Here is a 23658-nt window from a genome sequence, read left to right on the forward strand (position 1 = left end):
TGCTGAAGCTGAAACTCCAGTACTTTGGCCACCTCATGCGAAGAGTTGACTCATTGGAAAAGACCCTGATGCTGGGAGGGATTGGGGGCAGGAGGAGAAGGGGACGACAGAGGATGAGATGGCTGGATGGCATCACCGACTCAATGGGCATGAGTTTGAGTAAACTCCGGGAGTTGGTGATGGACAGGGAGGCCTGGCATGCTGCGATTCATGGGGTCGCAAACAGAGACGACTGAGCGACTAAACTGAACTGAACTGAATGATAAAAAACAAATATTAAGGATAACATTTTTAAAAAGTTACAATTTCAATATAGTTACTTACATATTTTTTAAATGCTCAATTTTGACTTTTTACATGGATTATAACAAAAATAGATTTAAAAATAAAAGCAAACCATGGAACTAAAAAAAACAAACTTCCCTTTCTTATAATACTAGAAACTATTCACTTGACTCAAGACTATTAACTTAACCCTTCTTTATTTTTGTTAGGTATAGCTGGTTTATAATAATATATTAGTTTCAAGTGTACAGCACAGTGATTCCAAATTTTTGTAGATCATACTCCATTTAAAGTTATTATAAAATGTTGGCTATAGTCCCTGTGCTATACAGTGTATCCTTGCCACTTATTTATTTTACACATAATAGTTTGTACCTAATTTTCTACCCTTAAATTGCCCCTCCCCTTCCCTCTTCCTACTGGCAACCATTAGTTTGCTCTCTGCGTTTGTGAGTCTGTTTCATTATACTGGTTGTTTTACTTTATTTATTAGGTTTCACATATAAGTGACGACATTCAGTATTTGTTTTCCTTTGTCTGACATTTCACTAAGCATAGTACGCTCCAGGCATACCTAATCTATTGTGAATGGCAATTTTGTTCTTTTTTACGACTGAGTAATATTACATTGTAGGTATAGGCATGGGTGTGTGCGTGCTAAGTCACCAGTCGTGTCCAATTCTTTGCAACTCTATGGGCCATAGCCCACCAGGCTCCTCTTTCCATGGGGTTCTCCAAGCAAGAATGCTGGAGTGGGCAACCGTGCCCTCTTCCAGGGGATCTTCCTGACCCAGGGATAGATCTGAGTCTCTCATGTCTCCTGCACTGGCAGGTGGGTTCTTTACCACTAGTGCCACCTGGGAAGCTCTGTATGTATATACCACAGCTTTTTTATTTTTATCTATTCATCTTTTGATATACACTTAAGTGGCAGCCCACTCCAGTACTCTTGCCTAGAAAATCCCATGGATGGAGGAGCCTGGTGCAGGCTACGGTCCATGGGGTCGCAAAGAGTTGGACACAACTAAGCAACTTCACTTCACTTCTTCACTTTAGGTAGCATCCATATTTGGGCTATGGAAATAATATTTCTATGAAGATAGGGGTGCATGTATCTTTTCAATTTAGTGTTTTTGGGTTTTTTTTGTTATATATACACAGGAATGGGATTGCCCTTCTTAATACATAAACATTGTCTCCAGAGACTCTGAGGCATCCACCTACCTTTTATGCATATGAATTCAAATCAATGTTGCAAGGAGACTCCTTAAATACTATTTGAAATCCTGAAACAGCATTGGAAAATTTTTCCAAATTTAGGTATAAAGAAGTCACTTGGAATCATGCCAAAAGCTAATTACATTTTAGGAGGCTAGTTGTGCTAGCTGTAGTCAGCAACTGATGTATTTCTTTTTAACTCACTGACTATGAATTACATTTCAAACTAATCATCTTGCTTATTTCTGCTAAAATTTCAGATATGAAACAATCTGTTGAGTATCTTTGTCCTGTTGGGTTTTCTTTTTTAAAACAGGAACAAAAATAAAATGAATTATTTATCAATTTTCTACCATGAATTTTACAAACAAGAGGAAATTCACTAGAATATCAAGAGTGTCTTGAGAAAAGTGAAAGAGGAGAGTGAAAAAGTTGACTTAAAGCTCAACATTCAGAAAACTAAGATCATGGCATCTGGTCCCATCACTTCATGGCAAATAGATGGAGAAACAGTGGCTGACTTTATTTTTCTGGGCTTCAATATCACTGCAAATAGTGATTGCAGCCATGAAATTAAAAGATGCTTACTCCTTGGAAGAAAAGTTATGACCAACCTAGACATCATATTAAAAAGCAGAGACATTACTTTGCCAACAAAGGTCCATCTAGTCAAGGCTATGGTTTTTCCAGTGGTCATGTATGGATGTGAGAGTTGGACTATAAAGAAAGCTGAGTGCTGAAGAATTGATACTTTTGAACTGTGGTGCTGGAGAAGACTCTTGAGAGTCCCTTGGGCTGCAAGGAGATCCAACCAGTCTATCCTAAAGGAGATCAGTCCTGGGTGTTCATCTGTAGGCCTGATATTGAAGCTGAAACTCCAATACTATGGCTACCTGATACGAAGAGCTGACTCATTTGAAAAGACCCTGATGCTGGGAGAGATTGGGGACAGGAGGAGAAGCGGACGACAGAGCATAAGATGGTTGGATGGCATCACCGACTCAATGGACATGGGTTTGGGTAAACTCTGGGAGTTGGTGATGGACAGGGAGGCCTGGCATGCTGCAGTTCATGGGGTCACAAAGAGTCAGACACGACTGAGCAACTAAACTGAACTGAACTGAAGTGCAAAAAAATACACATAGAATCTGTTGTTTGTCTTTGAAAAAACCTTTTGGCAAGTAAATATCATGAGCTTAACATATTTCCCTGTTCTAGTAAGATGCATGTGATAGGTACATTTGAAAAAATCATACACTGCAAGCAGAAATGTACAGCACTTGTTTATTTTATATAAAATGTTTCTGCTCAAAGGATCCTTTTTCTTTCATTTACAAAATCCTCCATCATTTCATAAATACAGGTCACTGGGTCTGCTGTATACACAGTGCATCTTCTCAGTTAAGGCACTGGCTAACACTGTCTAAATAGCTGAGGTGTAAACCATGGTACCTCCACAGTGGAGTACCCCATCTTTCTCTGACTCTGCCTCTGCCCTCCAGATTCTGGTGATCTGTCTTACCCCTCCCCAGACTGTCCCTTACTTTCATCCTCATAATTCCTCTATTCCACTGATGCCTCAAAAGGGTCTAACGACAGGCCTTTATAGGCAAAACCTGCTTATTACCATTATTAGCATATTTTCCTGCTTATAACTTTCTCCAGGACGAGCCAAAGAAAGCCATTTCCTGAACTAAGTTCTCAGTGAATAGGAGACCCTCACACGAATTCAGTAAATGTTGAATAATTACTCTGGGCACTTTTAGAGGTACTGAAGGGTAATCAGAGCTAGCCCCTGTCCTCCATATGGACAGCATCAGTGGTGAGAAGACATGTACATATTACATGGTTGGGAAATAGTGAAATACAGACAGCAAATTTCAATGGAGTTCTAAGAAATGTAATGGAAAACAGAGGATTAAGGAATGCCTTCCTATAATCTATGAGGAACTTAAATAAGTGGAAAGACAGCAGACAGAGAATCCAGGCAGGACCACAAATAAAAATGGCTTCAAATTGTAAATGAGTATGACTTTCTGAGGACAGTTAAAAATATGGGTAAACTAGAAAGTGCTAGGTGTTCAGTCATGTCCAACTCTTTGGGACCCCATGGACTATAGCCCATCAGGCTCCTCTGTCCATGGAAATCTCCAGGCAAGAATACTGAAGTGAGTAGCTATTCCCTTCTCCCGGGGCTCTTTCCAACCCAGGGATTGAAACCAGGTCTCCTGCATTGCAGGCAGATTCTCTACCATCTGAGCCATCAAGGAAGCCCATGGGTAAACTAGAGTGTAGGATTAAAATGATTAATATAAAAATGATAAGCTGCCTCTGCTAAAATGAAAAATATTATGAAAAATACTATGTTGAGTGTTGGTGGGGATGTGGGAAAACTGGGACTTTGAAACACTACTGTGAATTGAGTCTACTTTATGATCCAGCAATTCTACTCCTAAGTTTATTCCAACAGTGATATACATATATTTTAAGCAAAAGACATTTACAACATTGTTCACAGCAGTACTATTATTATTTTTAAATTTTATTGAACTATAGTTGATTTACATTTCAGGTGTACATCAAACTGATTTGATGTATATATATTTACACATACTTATATTATGTGTATATATATTCCTTCTCAGATTCTTTCATTATGGTTTATTACAGGTATACATTTCTCGTGCAATACAGTGGGTCCTGGTTGTTTATCTATTTTATATATAGTTGTATGTATCTGTTAATCCCAAATTCCTAATTTATCGCTTCTTTCCTTTCCCCTTTGGTAACCATAAGTTTGTTTGCTATGTCTGTGCCTCCAGTTCTATTTTATAAATAAGTTCATTTGCATCATTTTCTTTTTAGATTTTATACATAGTGGTATCATATGACACCTGTCCTTCTCTGTCTGACTTACTTCACTTTAGTATGAGAATCTCTAGGTCCATCCATCTTATTGCAAATGGCATTATTTCATTCTTTTTTATGACTGAGTAATATTCCATGATGTGTGTGCATGAGTATATATTAACATTTTCAAACTGATGTCCATCCACAATAAGATCAATACCTATATTGCTATATATTCACTAAATGGAAATCCATCCAGCAATGACAACAAATGCAACAGGGATGAATGTTATCATGGGTGATGTGGAACAAAAACAGATGACACAAAAGAAAAGGAAATCAGGAAAACCACTTATAGATAAGGATGGGGTGACCAGAAGCATGACCTGACCCCCAGCACACAGCCCCCCTAGGGCTGGGACCGAAAGCCAAGTCCAGCTGAATGACTGGAGTAGAAGCTTGTCTATGGCCCTCACCTCCTAGCTCCTTGGTATCAACAGAGTAGAAAGTGCTAGACAACCCTTGTAAGAATCAAAAGATCAGAAATTAAGAATTAAACCAGACTTCTTGGGAACCAGAACCAAGTGGCTACAAGGTGGGCCCCTCTCTAGGCCCCAGGCCGTCTTCATGGCTGCACTGCTTCTCTCGGTCTTTGCTCCACCTCCTCCCTCTGCTCCTGGGCTCCTCACTCACGCTTCTCATAACTGGGGCTGGTGTGACCATCAAGGCTGCCCAGCTCTCCTGTCCTCTTGCCCTCACGCATCTGTCACTTCAGTTTTGTGGCCAGTTGCCTTACTCTTAGGTTTCAAAGCCCTAAGACCTGATTGGGTCACCTCATCTCTTAGAATCAACTCTCACAGGTTGGCTGAACTCTAACTCCTGATCCTTCAGGTCCCAGTGAAGATGTCACTTCTCCTGACAAGTGTTCCCTGTCACTGCCCCTCCCAGGGCCAGGCTGGAGTCCCCTAGGTGAGTGCCCGCAGCCTTGGGGCGTACACATCTTCTGTAAGTTCCTGTTAACATGCCTGACTTCCCACTGAAACAGAAGCCTCTCAGAGACAGAGCTGGGTCTTACTGATAGTTATCTCCCCAGCACCCAGCTCTTTAAAGAAATAGGTCTTAAGAAATTAGTCTGATAGTAAAATAATGCCTAAAAATCTAAAAATATTTAAATTTGATTATTTTATTTTGACCTGAGGCAACCATACCTGCTAGGCTTCTAGTTGTCCAGGCTTATAGCTAAAGGGCACAGACTGAAGATTCTGCCCTCATGTGGCCCCCTTAGCACCTTGTGCAAAACTGGATCCTGGGACACCATTCAGGACTGAGAAGAATCTGAGTAAAGGCACTCACTCCCCTCACATGTCACACAGCATCATCATAAAACTAGGCTAGGCTAACTTTTTCTTATTTTGCATTAAACTGTGATAAATATAGTTCAAATGAGAACTCCTGCTACATGACAAACTATATAAAGTGAATCTAAAATGTCACTAAGTCTCTTTGATCTTTTTAATGCACCATTAATACAATTATCTTATTAACAGAGACAGTCTCCTCAGAGCAGAAAACATGAATTTCAACATCCAAGGTTGTCAGTAACAACTTCTTACTCATTTATCTGCAAAAAATTAAATAATTCCTTCTGCAAAGTAAATACTGGGTTCATTTCTTATCTAGAGTCTGTTTCTCTCTATAAAGCATTTAACATCTTTATTTCAGACCAACATGCTTGCTTCTCATTGAGCACAGGTATAAACAGCAGGTGTCAACAATCTGCACATGAGCCGCTGATCTTACATCAGGTGCAGGTTCCATATTCCACACAGAATCCTGGTGGTCTACTAATGAACTACATCCAATTACACTGAACGTACTTTAAGTGTGAACAGGATTTTCTAGTGCTTGCATATAAGGATTATCTGATCCCAACTCATTCTCTATGAGGTGAGTGTTACCTTCATTCTTGCAGCAAGGGAAACAGCCACAGAGAGGCAGATTGTTCAGTTCACTGCAAGAGACCCTCTGGAGACCCTGCCTAGTAGGCAGGATTTTCTGACCCACGTACAATGCAGAAAATTGAATGGAAACATGATTGTCAAATACTGGTATTTCATGGAGAAACACCTGCTTGAGATTCTGACTTATTCCTTGGACAGTGCCACCTGGGAGAACCTGAGTATGTATACCACAAAACCTAAGCCATTAACTTTTAGTCGAAGCAGGGCTGACAAACCTAAAACCAGCATGCAGTCTTCTCTATAGCACAGCAAACAGATGCCTGAACTGATGGAAATGTTTGTTAGAGCATCACACAGCAAGAAACAGGATCCATAATTTAAAAGCTTGGCTTTGGCATTTTATTCATTAAGGAAAGCAATTTTTGCCTTTATGTTCCATTGTTAGCAAAAAAATAGAAGATTCATCTCTAATTTTTATCAGCTTCTCATGGATTTAATATTATAATGGAAACACAATAAGTCAATTTAAAGGATTGTATTTTTTCTTGAAGCAAAGAAGTGTCAATCAGTGATCCAGCATTTTCAACCCCACTCCCTAGTCCACAGGTAGAATCTTCCACTTCCACAGGCTCCCCTTCTGATTCCCTCCTCTTTCTTCTTCCTTGCTTCTCTCCCCTTCATTCCCAGGGTCCAAGACAAATTAGAGGAATTACTATTACACAGTGTCATTTCAGTTGGGGAAACTACACTCAGTGACTTTGATCATCTCTTTCATCTCCAAGCTATTTTTCTAAGAACATAATACAAAATATATAATGGGACAACGCCCACCTTGTAGAGAGCTCTTTAGCTACAGAGGACACAGTTCATACCTGAAGATTTCAAGAGTAACACCTCACCCCACCACCACCACAAAGGTGCTGATCAAATAAAGAATTATCTCACCCAATGTTATACCTATTCAAATAGAATTTCTGCAACCTGAAGCAGAAAGTCTTATTTTTAGCATACTTGCCAGGTTGATTTTGATATTCATTCTAGTTCAGTGACTATTGCTTTAAAAATCAGAATAACTTCAGTTTCATTTCATGTATGGAGACACTGCTAGTTGCTGAAGCAAGAACAGAGCAATGCCTTTTGCCTACCTCTCTTTAAGCACCCAGTTGTTTTGTTTTTAAAAATAACTTAAAATTTCACTTGTTCAGAGTTTATTATTAGTACTCATGTTAGGGACTTAAAGAACTACAAACATTGTAAGGCATAGTGCACTAAAGCTGTAACTATCAAAACCTAAGGTCTCATGCCTGTTTGAAATTACCAATTAAAAATGGAGACAGAGAAAAAAAGCTTCTTTTGAAGGATGATATTGACTTCTATCTTAATCTCATTATTTCATATCTTAATGTCTTTCTACAAAATAATACATGCTTTTTCTTGTATAGCTGAGCTGCAGAAACAGATCTACCCACCTAAATGGATATATTTCACCTGCTTATCCAGAATCACATCTCATGAAAAAAACATGATGCTGATAGGAGGCCTTAAATTCACTGAAAAATCCAATTTTATCTGTTTCCTGGATTTGAAAGACAACTATTTTCAATATTAGAAAGGCCACAGTTCTTCGGTTAAGGATATACTGCTTTATGTTCTGTCTCCTTTGAATCAGGTAAAATAGAAAACCTGTTACTAGGCAGCAGGCGGTACCTTAATAGTGAAAACAACGTTATCTCTTCTGCAGGCTGTAGCCCGATGCGGAAGCCTTACTTAACTCAGGCTTTTGTTTTTATTTTTAATCCAAGATTTACAAAAGTGTGTTAAGTCACAAAATTGAAAGTCAAAGCACCACATTTCTAAAGAGACACATATAAAACATATGACTAAATCCTGTGCTAAATGACAGTTCTCTGACAAAACAAGCTGCTCAGAGACCTACTCTCTCACTCCTCAAATGTGAGTCCTCCATAACCACAGAAACAGAATCTCTGGGTACCAGACCCAAGCACTGATGTTTCAACATGATTTACAAGTGTTTTTGAGACACATGCAGGCTTCGCAAGCTGTTTGGAGTAAAATCATAAAGCCCAGGACAGCTGTAACCAGGGCATAAATTTGGGTGGTATTATAATTTATAAGAAGCAACATAAGCATCCATAGTCTTGGTCCCCAAAGGACTTCTTTTTCAGATGGCACTAAGTCAGTCTTGACACCAAAAGGCAGAGTGCAAAATCTCCACCACTGAGAATCAGCTGAATAAAACAGATGTTGGCAGATTAGAGGAAAACAGCCAAATCAGAGGCAGAGGCAGGCTGCAGAGTAGGCTGTGTCTAACTCCACTCACCAGCCTACACATCCTTCTAAGAGCTAGGCCGAGAACCCAACCGTTTGTTCTAGGCCAGTGCTATCCAATAGAAATATAATAAAGTGTGCATATTTTCAACATTTTATTAGCTATGATAAAAAGCGGAAATTAGCATGCCAAATTAATTTAATAGTATATTTTGTTTCAAGAATATACTCAAAATATCATTTCAACATGTATATATTTAATGGGATATAATCAATATAAAACTATTAATGAGATGTTTTGCATCTTATCATTCTTATAGGATTTTATCTTCAAAATCTTGTGCATATTTGATTTATACTTAAAGCAAATCTCAATTCAGACTAGCTGGTAACCTCACGTGGCCCTAGTAGTAGACACCACAGATCTACATAATCACTCTGGCCCTTAGTCCCACCCTCCACCTCTCCCCACACACAGTTGTTCTTGGTTTAACATTTAATTTGGAACTTCTACTCTAAACTCACTTGCAATCCTGGGCTTTAGCCCCTTTCTACATTCAAATCCCATTTCAAAATTTTTTAATCTCAGGTGTCCCAAATTGCTAACCTGTTTTGTTTTGTTGTCTCTGTTCTAGCACATGACTTTTGTCTCCATTCACTTCCTTCTACCTCTGGTGAAAACTTCCAGCTCTTGTTACAATAGAAATTCCACGTGGGATGGGAGGCAAAAATTTTCTTAAATTTGCTTGTCAAGAGAAAGTTGGGCAATCAAAATGCAATATTCTCCCTGTTCTTCAACTTATACAGATATGTTTCTTCTCAAGTCAAAAGCAGAAACATGTACAATTCAACATCATGTCATTTAGCTGACCCACACAATCTCAATTACAGATTGGAAAAGTCATTGATCAGTCACAGAATTCCTGACAGTTAGTATGATCTCCAAACAATCTGAATGCCTGGGATAAAATGAAAAGGAAAAAGATTAAGGGTTTTTGTTGACAGCATATGGTAAATGATCATGACTCCTCCATTCTGTATGGATCTATCTTGTCGGCTGGATACACCCAAAAGTCAAAAATATAAAGCCAAATTCTAAATGACTTCTGAACTGCTGTTAATGTTAACTGGACCAAAGTACAATTTAAAATATTAAAAACATAATCCTGTACAAATGCACAGTGAAGACTAAACACTTACATAATGTATTAATTAGGGAAACAGACCCTTAAAGCCAATTTAAAAAAGAATTTGAGTTAGGCAAAAACCATCTTAGATATAACATCAAAAGCATAAGGAACAACAACCAAAAAGTGGATAGATTGGATTTCATCAAAGTTAAAATCTTTTGTGATTCAAAGCATTGTTTGTGTGGGTGTGCTTAAAAGTTAAAATTTTTGTGCATCAAGAAAGTGATACAACAACCCACAGAAAGGTAAAAAATGTTTATAAATCATATAACTAGACTATATAAATATCACATTTAGAATACATAAAGACTATTATAACTCAATAACAAAAAGACAAATAACCCTACTAAAAACCGGTCAAAGGATCTGAATAGACATTTCTCCAAAGAAGATATACAAACAGCTAACATGCACATATAAATGTTGTCTATGTCACTCTCACTAGGGAAATGCAAATCAAAACCACAATAAGATGCCATTTCATACCACTTGTAGGGCTATAATCAAATCAACAACAGAAAGACTATCAAAAAGACAAGTGTTGAAGAGGATGTAGAAAAACCAGAATGTTCATATACTACTGGTAGAGATTGTTTTGGGAAACAGTCTCACAGTACTTCAAAAGGTAAAATACAGTGTTAACATATATGACCTGGCAATTACATTCCTAGCTACATATGTAAGGGAAACAAAAACTTATATTCAAACAAAAACTTGTACCTGAATGTTCATAGCAGCATTATATGTAACAGCTAAAAAGTAGAAACAACCCAAATGTCCATCAACAGATGAATGATAAAAAGTGATATATCCATGCAATGGCATACTACTGTAGAATAAAAAAAAATACTTATCTATGTATGCTATAACAGGATGAATCACCAACACATTTTCCTAAGTAAAAGAAGTCTGTCACGAAAGATCACATTTCATATAATTTTCACTGGTTCATGTCCAGAATAAGTAACTCTACAGAGATAATTCTATAGAGATAAAAATAGATCAGTGGTTGCCTAGGGTTGGGGGACTGGACTGAAATGGGAGGTGGCTGCTAATGGATATGAGGTTTCTTTCTAGAGAGATGTTTTAAATTTGATTGTGATGATGGTTGCACTAAACTTTGTGAGTATACTGAGAATGACCAAACTGTACATTGGAAATAGATGAATTGTATGGCAGGTAAATGATATCTCAATAAAGCTATTATTAAATACAGATACAAACTGAGTTTGTATAAGAAATATAGTCCTTAATATTCACTGGAAGGATCTATGGTAAAGCTGAAGCTCCAATACTTTGGCTACCTGATATGAAGAACTGATTCATTGTAAAAGACCCTGATGCTGGGAAAGATTGAAGGCAGGAGGAGAAGGGGACAACAGAGGATGAGATGGTTGGATGGCATCACCAATTCGATGGACATGAGTTTGAACAAGCTCCAAGAGTTGGTGATGGACACAGAAGCCTGGTCTGCTGCAGTCCAAGGAGTCACAGACATGACTGAGCAAACTGAACTGAACTGAGTCAGACTGAACTGAACTCCAGAAACATAATATATATGTATCTATATAAAGTTAATTTCAAAAAGTTTTCACAGTTCATGAAAAAGTAATGAAATTGGCAAATTAGATGCAAAGAATAAAACTAACATTTGAAATTTTATTGTCTACTAGAGAGAAAAGAAGTAATCACACCTGTCAGATTTCTATATGTAAAATTCTAAGTGAATAGAGTTGTAAAATACAGTGAATGTAAGTAGCAAGTCAACCAAAGTTGGATGCCTCTAGGTTTGTTAGCTAATGCTCTGCATCACAGTGAATGCCACAGTTACACTTTGCTTTTCCAAGTCTTAGATACTTTTTCTTAACAAAGGTTTCCCAAGAGTATACCACGATTTTGAATCTCAGTTTTGTTAGGCAGAAAATGGCAGGTGTTTCCTCTTAGCTAAACACATGGGAATAGATCATCTAAAAGCGAAGGAATCTCAGAACTTAAGTCATAAGAAGTCACTTAAAAGAAACCAAAAAACAAAGTTGACCAAGCAACCCTTAAAAGCTTTTAGGATACTTTAAAAACTATCTGTAATCATTAACTTCAACAATTATTAAGGGAAGAGAAAAGTAGTTTGAAAACTCTCACCTGATAATAAAGTTATTAAGATCCCCTTCTCCAGGGGATCTTCCTGACCCGAGTTCAATCCCTGGGTTGGAAAGATCCCCTGGAGAAGGAAATGGCAACCTATTCCAGTACGCTCGCCTGGAAAATTCCATGGACAGAGGAGTCTGGGGAGCTACAGTCCCTAGGGTCACAAAGAGTCAGACACAACTGAGTGACTTCACTTTCACTTTTCACTTTCATCCTTGCAAGATGGAAGCAAAGATGTTATAAAAGTTATTCAGTTTACAAATCCACTAAAAGAGGTGAAGCATTAACAAGACTTAGCTGACTGACAATCCTCTAATTGGTAAAGACAGACTCACAAAGCCAGCCAAGTCATAGCTAAATTGTACAGCTGATGAGAAGAGGGGAAAAAAAGAGAACTGGAAACAGACTAAGCTAACCCAGTTTAAAATCATCATTGTACTAGAAGTCAAACAATTATGCAAGCAGTGTACAAACTTTACTCAGGAAAGGTACTAAAGACAATTTTCTGGATGCTCAAAAGAGTCAGTTATAATGCAGCTATCTTAGAGGAATGTGAAAGGCCATTTACAGCAACTATCATTGAAAGAGTATTTTAAGTATGACACACAAGAACTAAAAGATATGTGTTTGCTTGTTCTTTTTAAGATAAATAAAATAAAGGTGTTAGGACATTCTGTTCTATCACTTTGTATTGACTGAATTGCCTGAGGAGTCACTCGGCTTTCCCAGTGGCTCAGTCGGAAAGAATCTGCCTTTAACGCAGGAGACACTGGGAAGATCCTCTGGAGGAGGAAATGGAAACCCACTCCAGTATTCCTGCCTGAAAACTTCCAAGAACAGAGGAGCCTGGCAGGCTATAGTCTGTGGAGTCACAAGGGGTTGGACACAACTGAGTGATTGAGATAAACTTAGATAAACTCAGACAGATTCACAGACAGAAAGTCCTGGATGAAAGGTATATCAGCTGCCTCAGAAAACATATGTAAATACCTTGGAAGTGAAAGGCAGAATCTAGCAAATGACGGCCCCCAAGATCCTAATTCTGCCAGAGGTTCCACTAAAGATTTTTTTTTTTTTTTTTTTTTTTTTACCACTGGCAGGAATAAAAATGCAACCTGACCACTCTGGCAGCTAAGATGGTATAGGCAGGAGGACAAGTGAGCCGGAGACCAAAGGCACCTTGTCCAGACACCAGGGACTGTGGGGCAGGCATGTGTTTGCTGATGACAGAGTTACAAATGAAATGATTGGTTGGTGAGTTGAGAGCAATCTGTTCTAGTTCTTGTCTGTCTATCTCCTTCATGAAGCTTGGCTTTTGGAGACTGGTATGCTCAATCTCCAGATGAATAGGCTACATCCAACTATAAGGAATGACCACTTAAATTCATCAGACAAGAAAGCTTGGAGGGAGACCAAAAGAGGGCTAAGGGAAATGGAGCCATAAGCAAGAACAGGATCTGTCAAAGTTGCTTTTTTCTCTTAAAGGTAGAAAATAGCTACTGAAGGAGCTGCAGAACCTGAAACAATTTATCAATGAACTAAAAATACCCAGACAAGGAACCCTGGAGAGGTTGAAAGCCGGTGAGAGAAACCTAAAAGGGACAAGTAGATTGAAATATTAACAAAAATCTGGGTTAGAGATGTCAAGCTTAGTAAATGGACTAATTGAATTGTTTTTGAAGAATATAAGACATAAACAATAATTTATAAGTCTCTAGATTACCTCAAAGAGATAAGTCAACACTCAAGGCTGTATACCATATGGTTTCTAAAGGAGATTCAAGATTTTTTAATACAAATAGATATTGCAAGTAATGAAAACAATTGTGACACAATATTTACTATAAAAAAGGGTCAATCAAGTTGGAAGGTATCCTTTTTGAATGAAAATATTCTTTAAAAAGAAGAAAACACTAAGAATAAAGAAGGAAAACATAAAATGCAAAGAGACTAGAAATTTACCAATTAAAACATGTGAATTAAATAAGTGAAGTAAAACAGAGATCACTGTCTGGCTTTATAAAAACAAAATCCAACAATATTCTATACCTAAGATATACAAACCAGCTAAAATACATATGTGCTATCAGTCAAGGTTTAAGATTTATTATGTCTTTGCAAACACAAAAAAGAGAAGGTAAGTTACTAATTTGAAAATTATTAGATATTAAAAAAGTATTTAAAACTATGAAATTTTAAGAGTAGTAACCTTAATGTACAAATATTATAGCAATATTTTCCTGAAGTAAAGTTATGAAAACTATCAAATATAATTATAACTGAGAGCCTCAGAAGTACATCACAGCAGGTTGGATAAGGAATTTAGATGAACAAAATCCACTGGTCATCATCACTTCTTACTTACTATCCTAAATCTCTTAAGGACAAATGGTTATACATAACTGACTATATCTTGGCAAAAATTGTTGTTGATTTCTGTTTGTTACTTTCAACTTTCCAACTGATTTCAATCTCACAAATAGTTATGATGGTCAATTAACCTCTAAATACCTCTCAGTGTATTGTTCTGTAATATTTGCCTTATGAGCCACTCACTAGATATTTATTATTAAGTGCTCAATAAAATGCTTATTGAGTAAACAAACATATACCAAGATCAGAGCAATAATAATGACAAAATTATAATAGTATTGGCAAAATGGCACCATTTATTGAAAAGAATTCCAAGTGTCTAAACAGTGGTTTCTTTTTTCCATACACCCTGGCTAGAACACAGCCTTTCTTTTCTTAAAATGCAAAGCCAATGTATTATTTAAGATTACTTAAAACAATCAGATAAATACCAAGTAAAGTTAAAAAAATTCACTTCTACTGACCTTGTAAGAATGTAAGGCGAAAATGAAGCCGGATTATCCTGCTCTGAAAAGAGGGGCATAGATCCTCCCATTATCCACAGACGAAAGTACAGAACAACGATCACCTTTGGAGAAAGGAAGATTTGCTGAGAAAATTGTTGCTTGTTGGAAATAAGCCCTGTCTTTATGGAAAATACTTTCAGATGCTTTACAAATATTATGTCCTACAAGCACATTTTCTAGTGAGCATTTTTATAAAATCCTATCATTGAAGATGAGTAGGAAAGATGGAAATAGGTAGAGGAGAGAGAAAACAATGAAGGTGATGAGGAAAAGGCACATAAATCTTAATAAGAGCTGTCAGTTCCCAGCAGTTATTAGTTCTCATCCATTGCTATCCACTACAGCAAAAGAAGGACAGTGGAACTTGGTGTGCTGCAGTCCATGGGGTTGCAAGGAGTGGGATATGATTTAGTGACTGAACAACAACAAGATCCCCTACATATGAACCTTCAAGTTGTGAAATTTCAAAGATGTGACATGCATTTGTATGTCTAATCATGTAAGTTAGTTCACATGTCTGGTGTACAGGGTCGTGTGTGTGCATCCTCCACAAGTGGTTGGGCTTTTGTGCACTTTTGTTGTTGTTTTCTAGTTGCTAAGTCATGTCCAATTGTCTGCAACTGGACTGTAGACTGCCAGGCTCCTCTGTCCATGGGATTTTCTAGGCAAGAATACTGGAGTGGATTGCCACTTCCTTCTCCAGGGTATCTTTCTGACCCAGGGATCGAACCCATGTCTCCTGCATTGGCAGGTGGATTCTTTATCATTGAGCCATGTGGGAAGCCACTATTTAGGAACATTAATATATAGTCACTAAGATATATCTAAATTCATATTTAGTTCTCATTCTTTTAAAACAAACAACTGTATAGTATTGTACAAAAAATAGTAGTTCAATACCATCTCCCACCTTCTCTCCCTCCTCCAGACAGTACTCTTCTAGCCTGTTTGCTCAATGCCAGCTGCTGTATGCCAGCTATTGTACTGTACTACTGTACTTTTCAAGGTACTGTAAGATTAAATATGTTTCCCTTATTTTTTAGTGTTTTTTTTAAAGTATTATTTGCATGAAAAGTATAAAACTATCACTGTACAGTACTATATGGCCTAGCTGGGTACCTAGGCTACCTCTGTTGGACTTACAAAAAAGTGCACTTAAGGAACATACTCTTGGAATGGAACTCATTCATATGTAGGGGACTTACTGTAAAGACTTTTCCACCTGAGGCCTCCCAGTCCTAGAGGAAGATGAGGAATCTGAAGCTTAAAGGTAATCTGCCCAGAATCCAACAGCTAGTAAACTAGCGGATCTAGGAGTTGGACTCATGTCACTTGTCTCCAATGCCCTGTGTCTTAACCATTGGTCTCATACAACCCTATGAAACTTAACTTCAGCTACAGTAGATGATACTTCCTTGCCCTGAACAAACACATTTGGAAATGCTCAACCCTCAAAAGCTCTGAAGCAGACCACCCACACAGAGTTATTTCAACAACCCCAAGAAACAACTTTTGTGCCACTCAATGGAATTTTATCACGGAATGGTGCTATCCCGTTCCAAAGATGGGTTGAGAAAACCAGACGCCAAAGACACTTCAGTAGGGATGACATTTGTTTATAGAATTCACCCACACAGACCTTCTAGATGCAATTCTCACTTAAGCAGGACCAATTATGTTGTGTCTGTCAGAGGGAAATCTCTGCTTCACTAAAAGCTAAAAGATTAATATGAGGAGGGAATTAAGGCTGGATTTTTTTTCCCAAGGAATATCACTGACTTATTTCATGAATGCTTTTTTATATAAGTGACCCCAAATCCAAATCCAAAATCCAAAAATCTAAAATGAACATACTGTGTCAGTCAAAAGCATATCAGCAGTAAATAATGCCGAAGAAGAAATTAAAAATCATTTTAATTAACACTCACATAAACTAAATTTAAAATTTTAAAGATATTGCAATGGAAAATGTCAACTATAAAAGTAACAGGAAAAATATCCTGAAAGAATATGAATTCTGTAAACTACTGAGAGGTAACAGAATATGTCATCCCCAAATATGCTACTTTGGCATATAGGTAGTTTTGAACTGAAAGCAATTAAGACTCAAGAGACTTATGAAAAGCTTTTTACCTCTCCGTTAACGGCCTAAATGAAATAACTGTTCTATAGAAGGAAGTACAGGGCATCACAGCAGTACTGTCAAGTTCTTGCATTCCCAAACAACACAAAGAATATAAATCACTTCTGAAATGAAAGTTGAATTGTCTTTATTCTATGCAAAGATACTGGGGCATTCTTTAGAGAAATCTGCCCCTTGTGCTGAAATTGTCCAGTCAAAGCTCTCCATCTCATTCAGTTTTTGCACACCTTCTTGCTTCAGTTCAGTTGAGTTCAGTTGCTCAGTTGTGTCCAACTCTTTGCTACCCTATGGACTGCAGCATGCCAGGCTTCCTTGTCCTTCACCAACTCCGAGAGCCTACTCAAACTCATGTCCATCACATCAGTGATGCCATCCAACCATCTCATCCTCTATCGTCCCCTTCTCCTCCTGCCTTCAATCTTTCCCAGCAACAGGGTCTTTTCCATTGAGTCAGTTCTCATCAGGTGGCCAAAGTATTGGAGTTTCAGCTTCAGCATCAGTCCTTCCAATGAATATTCAGGACTGATTTCCTTTAGGATGGACTGGTTGGATCTCCTTGCAGTCCAAGGGACTCTCAAGAGTCTCCTCCAACACCACAGTTCAAAAGCATCAATTCTTTGGTGCTCAGCTTTCTTTATAGTCCAACTCTCACATCCATACATGACTACTGGAAAAACCATAGCTTTGACTAGATGGACCTTTGTTGACAAAGTAATGGCTCTGCTTTTTAATATGCTGTTTAGGTTGGTTATAGGTTTTCTTCCAAGGAGCAAGTGTCTTTTAATTTCATGGCTGCAGTCACCATCTGCAGTGCTTAAACGTGCCTTAATGTTGATTTAAAATATCATTAATTGTTAATATTACAATTTAAAAATATTTTCATAAGTTTCCAATCAAACTGTTATAATTCTGGACTTAGAATTTATGAAAAACAGCAACAGCATAAGAGACTGATCTCCTAGTTTCTTTGAATAGAGGCATTCAACTGTGTAAGAAAATGACCAATGTGATAGTCACTGAAGATCAGGACCAAGAACCCCTATCTTTTGTGTATGCACCTTCTGTTTGCTCTTCCTACCAAGAGTGGAGTCAACTTCGCCTTCCTTTAAATCTGGTCTTGTGACTTGCACTGAACAAAAGGATCTAGTGGAAATTTCACAGGTCTTGCAACATTTAGTTTGTTCTAGAATCCAGTTGTCAGGTTGTAAAAAGATTCTGTCCATCCAATTAGAGAGAGCAGCCACAGAGAGAGGCCTAAGAGGATGAGTTATCACAGAGAGGTTACCTGCTCTGACTCATAACTGCACAAACTTGCTTGAGTAATTCCAGCCAAAAACATAGAAGAACCAGCCAGCTGGATGTGACCCAAACTAAAGCATTTAGGGAAGCTAATGTGGTGGTTTTGTTTTAAGCCACTACATTTTGGGTGTTTTGTAATGCAGGAACAGATAATTGATACAGCCAGGTTTGTGTTGCAGAAACAGCTCAGCACCAGCATCCTAAAAAGGACTCACAAGGTACAGTTCATGCTGTTGGTGTCACTGAACTCACATATCCCTAGAATGCTTCCATACGTACATTCCAAGGCCTTGTAACATTTATGATATGTAAACTGTTTGATCTTAAGATCATATTGTTAGGCTCGATTGCTGATTCTATTAAACAATCTGGATCATGTCTCTGAGTCAAAGTAAAATATTTCTTATTAGATATTTTAAAAGCATATATGTACTTACATAACTTATGACCAAAGTGGCCCTTTTTAAGAAGGGCCTCATGGTAAGCAGGAAATTTCTATTGCTGCTTGCTGTCAGATACCTGAAACAGAAAAGAAAAAGCATATTAAATAAGTGTCAGAGTTCACTATATGTAACATTTTCTTTTCAATGTGAATAGGTTCTAGCTCAAAAGAAAGTTGGAAAAGATAGCTGCTAAGAGAATGGTTTCTGGAACAGACCACGCAGGTTTCAATCCCCAGCTCTGTTTCTGTCTGGAAGATTTTGGACAAGTTTTTTTTTTTTAATCCCTTTGCACATCTGTTTTTTTCATTTATAAAAGAGGGGATAAGAGTAGTGTCTACTTCACAGGAAAGTTGTGAAGAATAATAAGCTGTACAATAATACAGGGAATACAACCTAGTACAGTTAGCTATAAATATTACTATCCTATTTAACCCCAAGTAACAGAAGCATTCTGGCAACTATTAATATATGATGACCCTAGTCACAGGGATGATCCTAAACAAAACAAGAGTTCATTTGCCTATTGAATGTAACTTGAGACGGACAGTGTCTTTCACCCACAAAACATCTCACAAATGTTTTACCTCTAAAAAAAGATGCTAAGGTTGTAAGAGATTAAGTAACTTATCCAAAGTAACAAAGTTATTGGGCTTTCCCAGTGGCTCAGTAGTAAAGAATCCGCCTGGCAATGCAGGAGATGCAGGTTCAATCCCTGGCTCAGGAAGATCCGCTGGAGGAGGGCATGGCAACCCACTCCAGTATTCTTGCCTGGAAATCCCATGGACAGAGGAGCCTGGCAGGCTACAGTCCATGGGGCTGCAAAAGAGTCAGACAGGACCGAGTGACTGAACAACAACAAGAGAAAAACAAAGTTATGAACATCAGCGGTCAGATCAGACCTCATGAATATGCAACGGAAAATTACTTCATGTGCCTAAGACCCTTAGAAACAAACCAGGTAATGAGAATGCCACTTCTTTGGGGCAGCAACTTGTGTGGAGCCTGCATCTGCCACTTGTACAAAGTGGAAGCACTAAATGTCCACACAGAAGACATGTGATTGGCTGATTTTAATAAAGATGATCACAGGGAAGCAAGAGGAAGCTGTCAACAAACTTCCACAGAAAAACTTAAAACAAGTCCTTTTCACCTGCAGACAAATTTCTGCATTTTAAAATACAAACTGTAGGGAAAAAATCAAACCGCATAATCCAGCAAACATTTCCCCACCTCATCTTTATTTCTCTGGCCCTTTTTCACTTTTTGCTTTTACTTCTTTTAGTCTAATTTTTCCTCAAAGGTATCCTCCTCAAGAATTTCTTAAAATCTGTATATGAATGTGTTATCTTCACACAGTAAGGATGTTCTACAAAAAGAAAGCTTTGTTTGTGAGACCTGAGTGGGTTCAGTCAGTCAGTCAGTTCAGTTGCTCAGTCATGTTCAACTCTTTGAGACCCCATGAATCGTAGCAGGCCAGGCCTTCCTGTCCATCACCAACTCCCAGAGTTTACTCAAACTCATGTCCATCGAGTCAGTGATGCCATCCAGCCATCTCATCCTCTGTCGGCCCCTTCTCCTCCTGCCCCCAATCCCTCCCAGCATCAGGGTCTTTTCCAATGAGTCAACTCTTCGCATGAGGTGGCCAAAGTACTGGAGTTTCAGTTTCAGCATCAGTCCTTCCAGTGAACACCCAGGACTGATCTCCTTATAGGATGGACTGGCTGGATCTCCTTGCAGTCCAAGGGACTCTCAAGAGTCTTCTCCAACACCACAGTTCAAAAGCATCAATTCAAAACAAAATTCAAAAAAAAAAAAAAATTCAAAAACAAAACAAAACTAAACAAAAGCATCAATTCTTCGGCGCTCAGCTTTCTTCACAGTCCAACTCTCACATCCATACATGACCACTGGAAAAACCAGCCTTGACTAGATGGACCTTTGTTGGCAAAGTAATGTCTCTGCTTTTTAATATGCTATCTAGGTTGGTCAGTATCTCACACAAAAATGTCTAACTTGAACTCCTTACTAAATACATGTGCTTCCCATTTTGTAACAGCTAAATGTGTTCAAGTGGCTCTGTAAGGAGAAAACAGTATCACTCCAAGGCAGATCCCTTCCTTTCTGCTTTCCCTTTCTTTTTCCAAAAAGCAATTCACAGTCACCTTTTAGCAAGCTTTGGACTGGATGCACCCCCAAGCATGACGTTTGAATCCTTTGTTTTCCCTTAGCCCTCAAGAGAGAGTCGGCGAGGAGGAAGGTCAGGGATACTGTCAGCTTTCATGACATTGGTGATCTCTTCCACCCTAAAATGGGCTTGAGAGAGTCCATCACCTCCTAAAACTGTACACGAGATTTCATGTATGTTTGCATCTGTGCATTTCTCTGAAGCAAAGTCCTTGGCTTTGATCTTCAGTGTCAGCTCAGGTCTGTGATTCCAAAACGGTTAAAACACTGCTCTGGGCCTTTCCTTAGTTTTGCCTTTACCATCACTATCATTTTCGGACCAATTCAACAAAGACCAACCGTGGACATTTCCACTATTCCTTGACGGGATGTGGATAATTGGCAACAGGAAGACAAAGGGAATGGCAGTGTGGGAAGGAAAAGGGCTGGAGTGGCAACACATCTGGATAAAAAGCCCTTCTTGGATTGGCCTGTTTTTAGAAACTACACTTCTCAGGTTCCCCCTGTTGCTTGTTTATTTTAACACAGTGGAAAAATTAGGAGCGGTTTCCTCTCTATAAAACAAATCATAGGGTTTTAGAAGTCAAACTTAGGTAATTGGTATTTTGTTTCACTGAAAGCTCAATATGATGGCTAGTTCAGTGAGATATATTTAAAAGAGCCCTTTGTTTGGAAATTCTTCCTCCATGAAAAACTCTTATTTCCGTAAAAAAGTACCAAATAATTTACTCTTAAAATGTAACAAAGCCTAGGATGATACAGAGGACAGTAGTTGGAAAAAAATGACCTTTCAAGACCTCCGTTTCCAGCTGTTGACCAAAACTAAACGAGAAAATGAGCCAAAATGACATGGTCCTCCTTTTTGGTAAACACTAGGTCAGAGGCTGAGATTCCTAAGTTCATACAGAGAGCTGAATTTTCTGCAACTCCTTTCCCTCTCCTTCCTACTATAAAAATTGGAGTAGAATTTTTCCTCCTTAGTCCACAACACCTGTGAATTAGAACCAAACTACAACAAATAGTAGCAATAGTAAAAATAGTAAAAAATATGTCAGACACAAATATAAGTGAAATAAATGTACTAATCCCTTTACAATTTCTTTGTAATTTCAACAATTCCTTGAGGAAGAACATTATAACTCCTTTTCAATAGAGGAAGATACTGAAAAATTAGAACTAATACTTAACCATAATATCAGATTACCTCAGCTACTCATTTCAATCACAGGCTAATATAGCTGAGTGTACCTTACAAACACAAAGAACTATGCAAATGTCATCATTGATAATTTTCAACTTCACTTAAATTCTCCACTATTTTCCCTGCAAAGCCAGAGAACATGCCAACAACAAAACTGAACCACTGAGGAAACCACTAAAATAGAAGCAAGAGTCCAAGATTCTATCCCTGTGCATCCAGCTAATCTCTCACATTCAGTTCAGTTCAGTCACTCAGTCACGTCCGACTCTTTGCGACCCCATGAATCACAGCATGCCAGGCCTCCCTGTCCATCACCAAATCCCGGAGTTTACTCAAACTCATGCCCATCGAGTCAGTGATGCCATCCAGCCATTTCATCCTCTGTCGGCCCCTTCTCCTCCTGCTCCCAATCCCTCCCAACATCAGGGTCTTTTCCAATGAGTCAACTCTTCACATGAGGTGGCCAAAGTATTGGAGTTTCAGCTTCAGCATCAGTCCTTCCAATGAACACCCAGGACTGATCTCCTTCAGGATGGACTGGCTGGATCTCCTTGCAGTCCAAGGGACTCTCAAGAGTCTTCTCCAACACCACAGTTCAAAAGCATCAATTTTTTGGCACTCAGCTTTCTTCACAGTCCAACTCTCACATCCATACATGACCACTGGAAAAACCATAGCCTTGACCAGACGGACCTTTGTTGGCAAAGTAGTTGGTACAAATCTACAGGGGTTTCATTTCCTTCCTACATCAGTGATAGTTGACTAAATGGTTTCAAGGTCCCTTTCAGGTCTAAAATACTATGATCCTTGGATGTTCTCACCAACAGATGACATCAAAGATGACAACTAAAGAAAAACAGAAAAATTACTGAAAAATTTTAAAAGGAACACCAAGTGATAAAAGTGAAACAAATATTAAGGTGGGGCAAAAAGATGATTGCTTCACTTTTAGGTAGACCTTTGATAATTTGCTGTTGCACATTAAAAAAATACATTAACATTAGTCAGGGGTAGTAGCATTATCAAGTTCTGTATTTTTAACAATTTCTGATATTAGGAAAATAAAAGCAAAAGATCAAAACTATCCAAAATAAATGTTCTAAACTGTGCTCCCCACGCCCTAATTTTTCCGACTGCAAACTTACTAACTACTAACATCTACCTCCCTAGTTAATCATGTTCAAATATTCATAGCTAAATGGGTCTTCTTCCTGAAGTTACCCTCCATAGTTACTCAGTCCTCAAATCCCACTGAGAGATCTCAGCTGAGGCCAGGACAACCAGCCATCCAAAGCTGTGAGAGGCTTTTTTTTTTTTTTAGGAAAGGGCTCTTTGCAGGAAATATCTGTCTGCAGGAGGTCCTTTTGTCTTGTCACTTTAGCAAAGCTATATTTTAACTAAACTCTGGCCCTAAAACACCTTTCAAATTTTTGATCACAGAATACTTTGCCTAATCTGTTGGTTCTTTCCTTAGATCAAAGAAATAGAAATGAATAATATGTAACTAACAGATGACAGATCTCTTCCCCAGCCTCCCCTTCAGGACTCTCACAAATAAACTGTGAGAATAA

At 38.3% G+C, this 23658-nt stretch overlaps 1 protein-coding gene across 2 annotated transcripts in view; it reads right to left on the reverse strand.

Moving 5' to 3' along the window:
• Window positions 1–23658, reverse strand: part of TMTC1 (transmembrane O-mannosyltransferase targeting cadherins 1) — a 288889-nt gene that overhangs the window by 138839 nt on the left and 126392 nt on the right. For both annotated transcript variants that reach the window (XM_070453869.1, XM_070453868.1), the window contains exons 6-7: window positions 18697–18778; window positions 14776–14879 (exon numbers count right to left, since the gene is read on the reverse strand). In XM_070453869.1, the coding sequence (XP_070309970.1) occupies window positions 14776–14879; window positions 18697–18778 (186 nt within the window). The remainder of the gene's footprint in view (window positions 1–14775; window positions 14880–18696; window positions 18779–23658) is intronic.

The sequence above is a fragment of the Odocoileus virginianus genome, chromosome 23, assembly GCF_023699985.2.
Source record: "Odocoileus virginianus isolate 20LAN1187 ecotype Illinois chromosome 23, Ovbor_1.2, whole genome shotgun sequence".
NCBI lineage: Eukaryota > Metazoa > Chordata > Mammalia > Artiodactyla > Cervidae > Odocoileus > Odocoileus virginianus.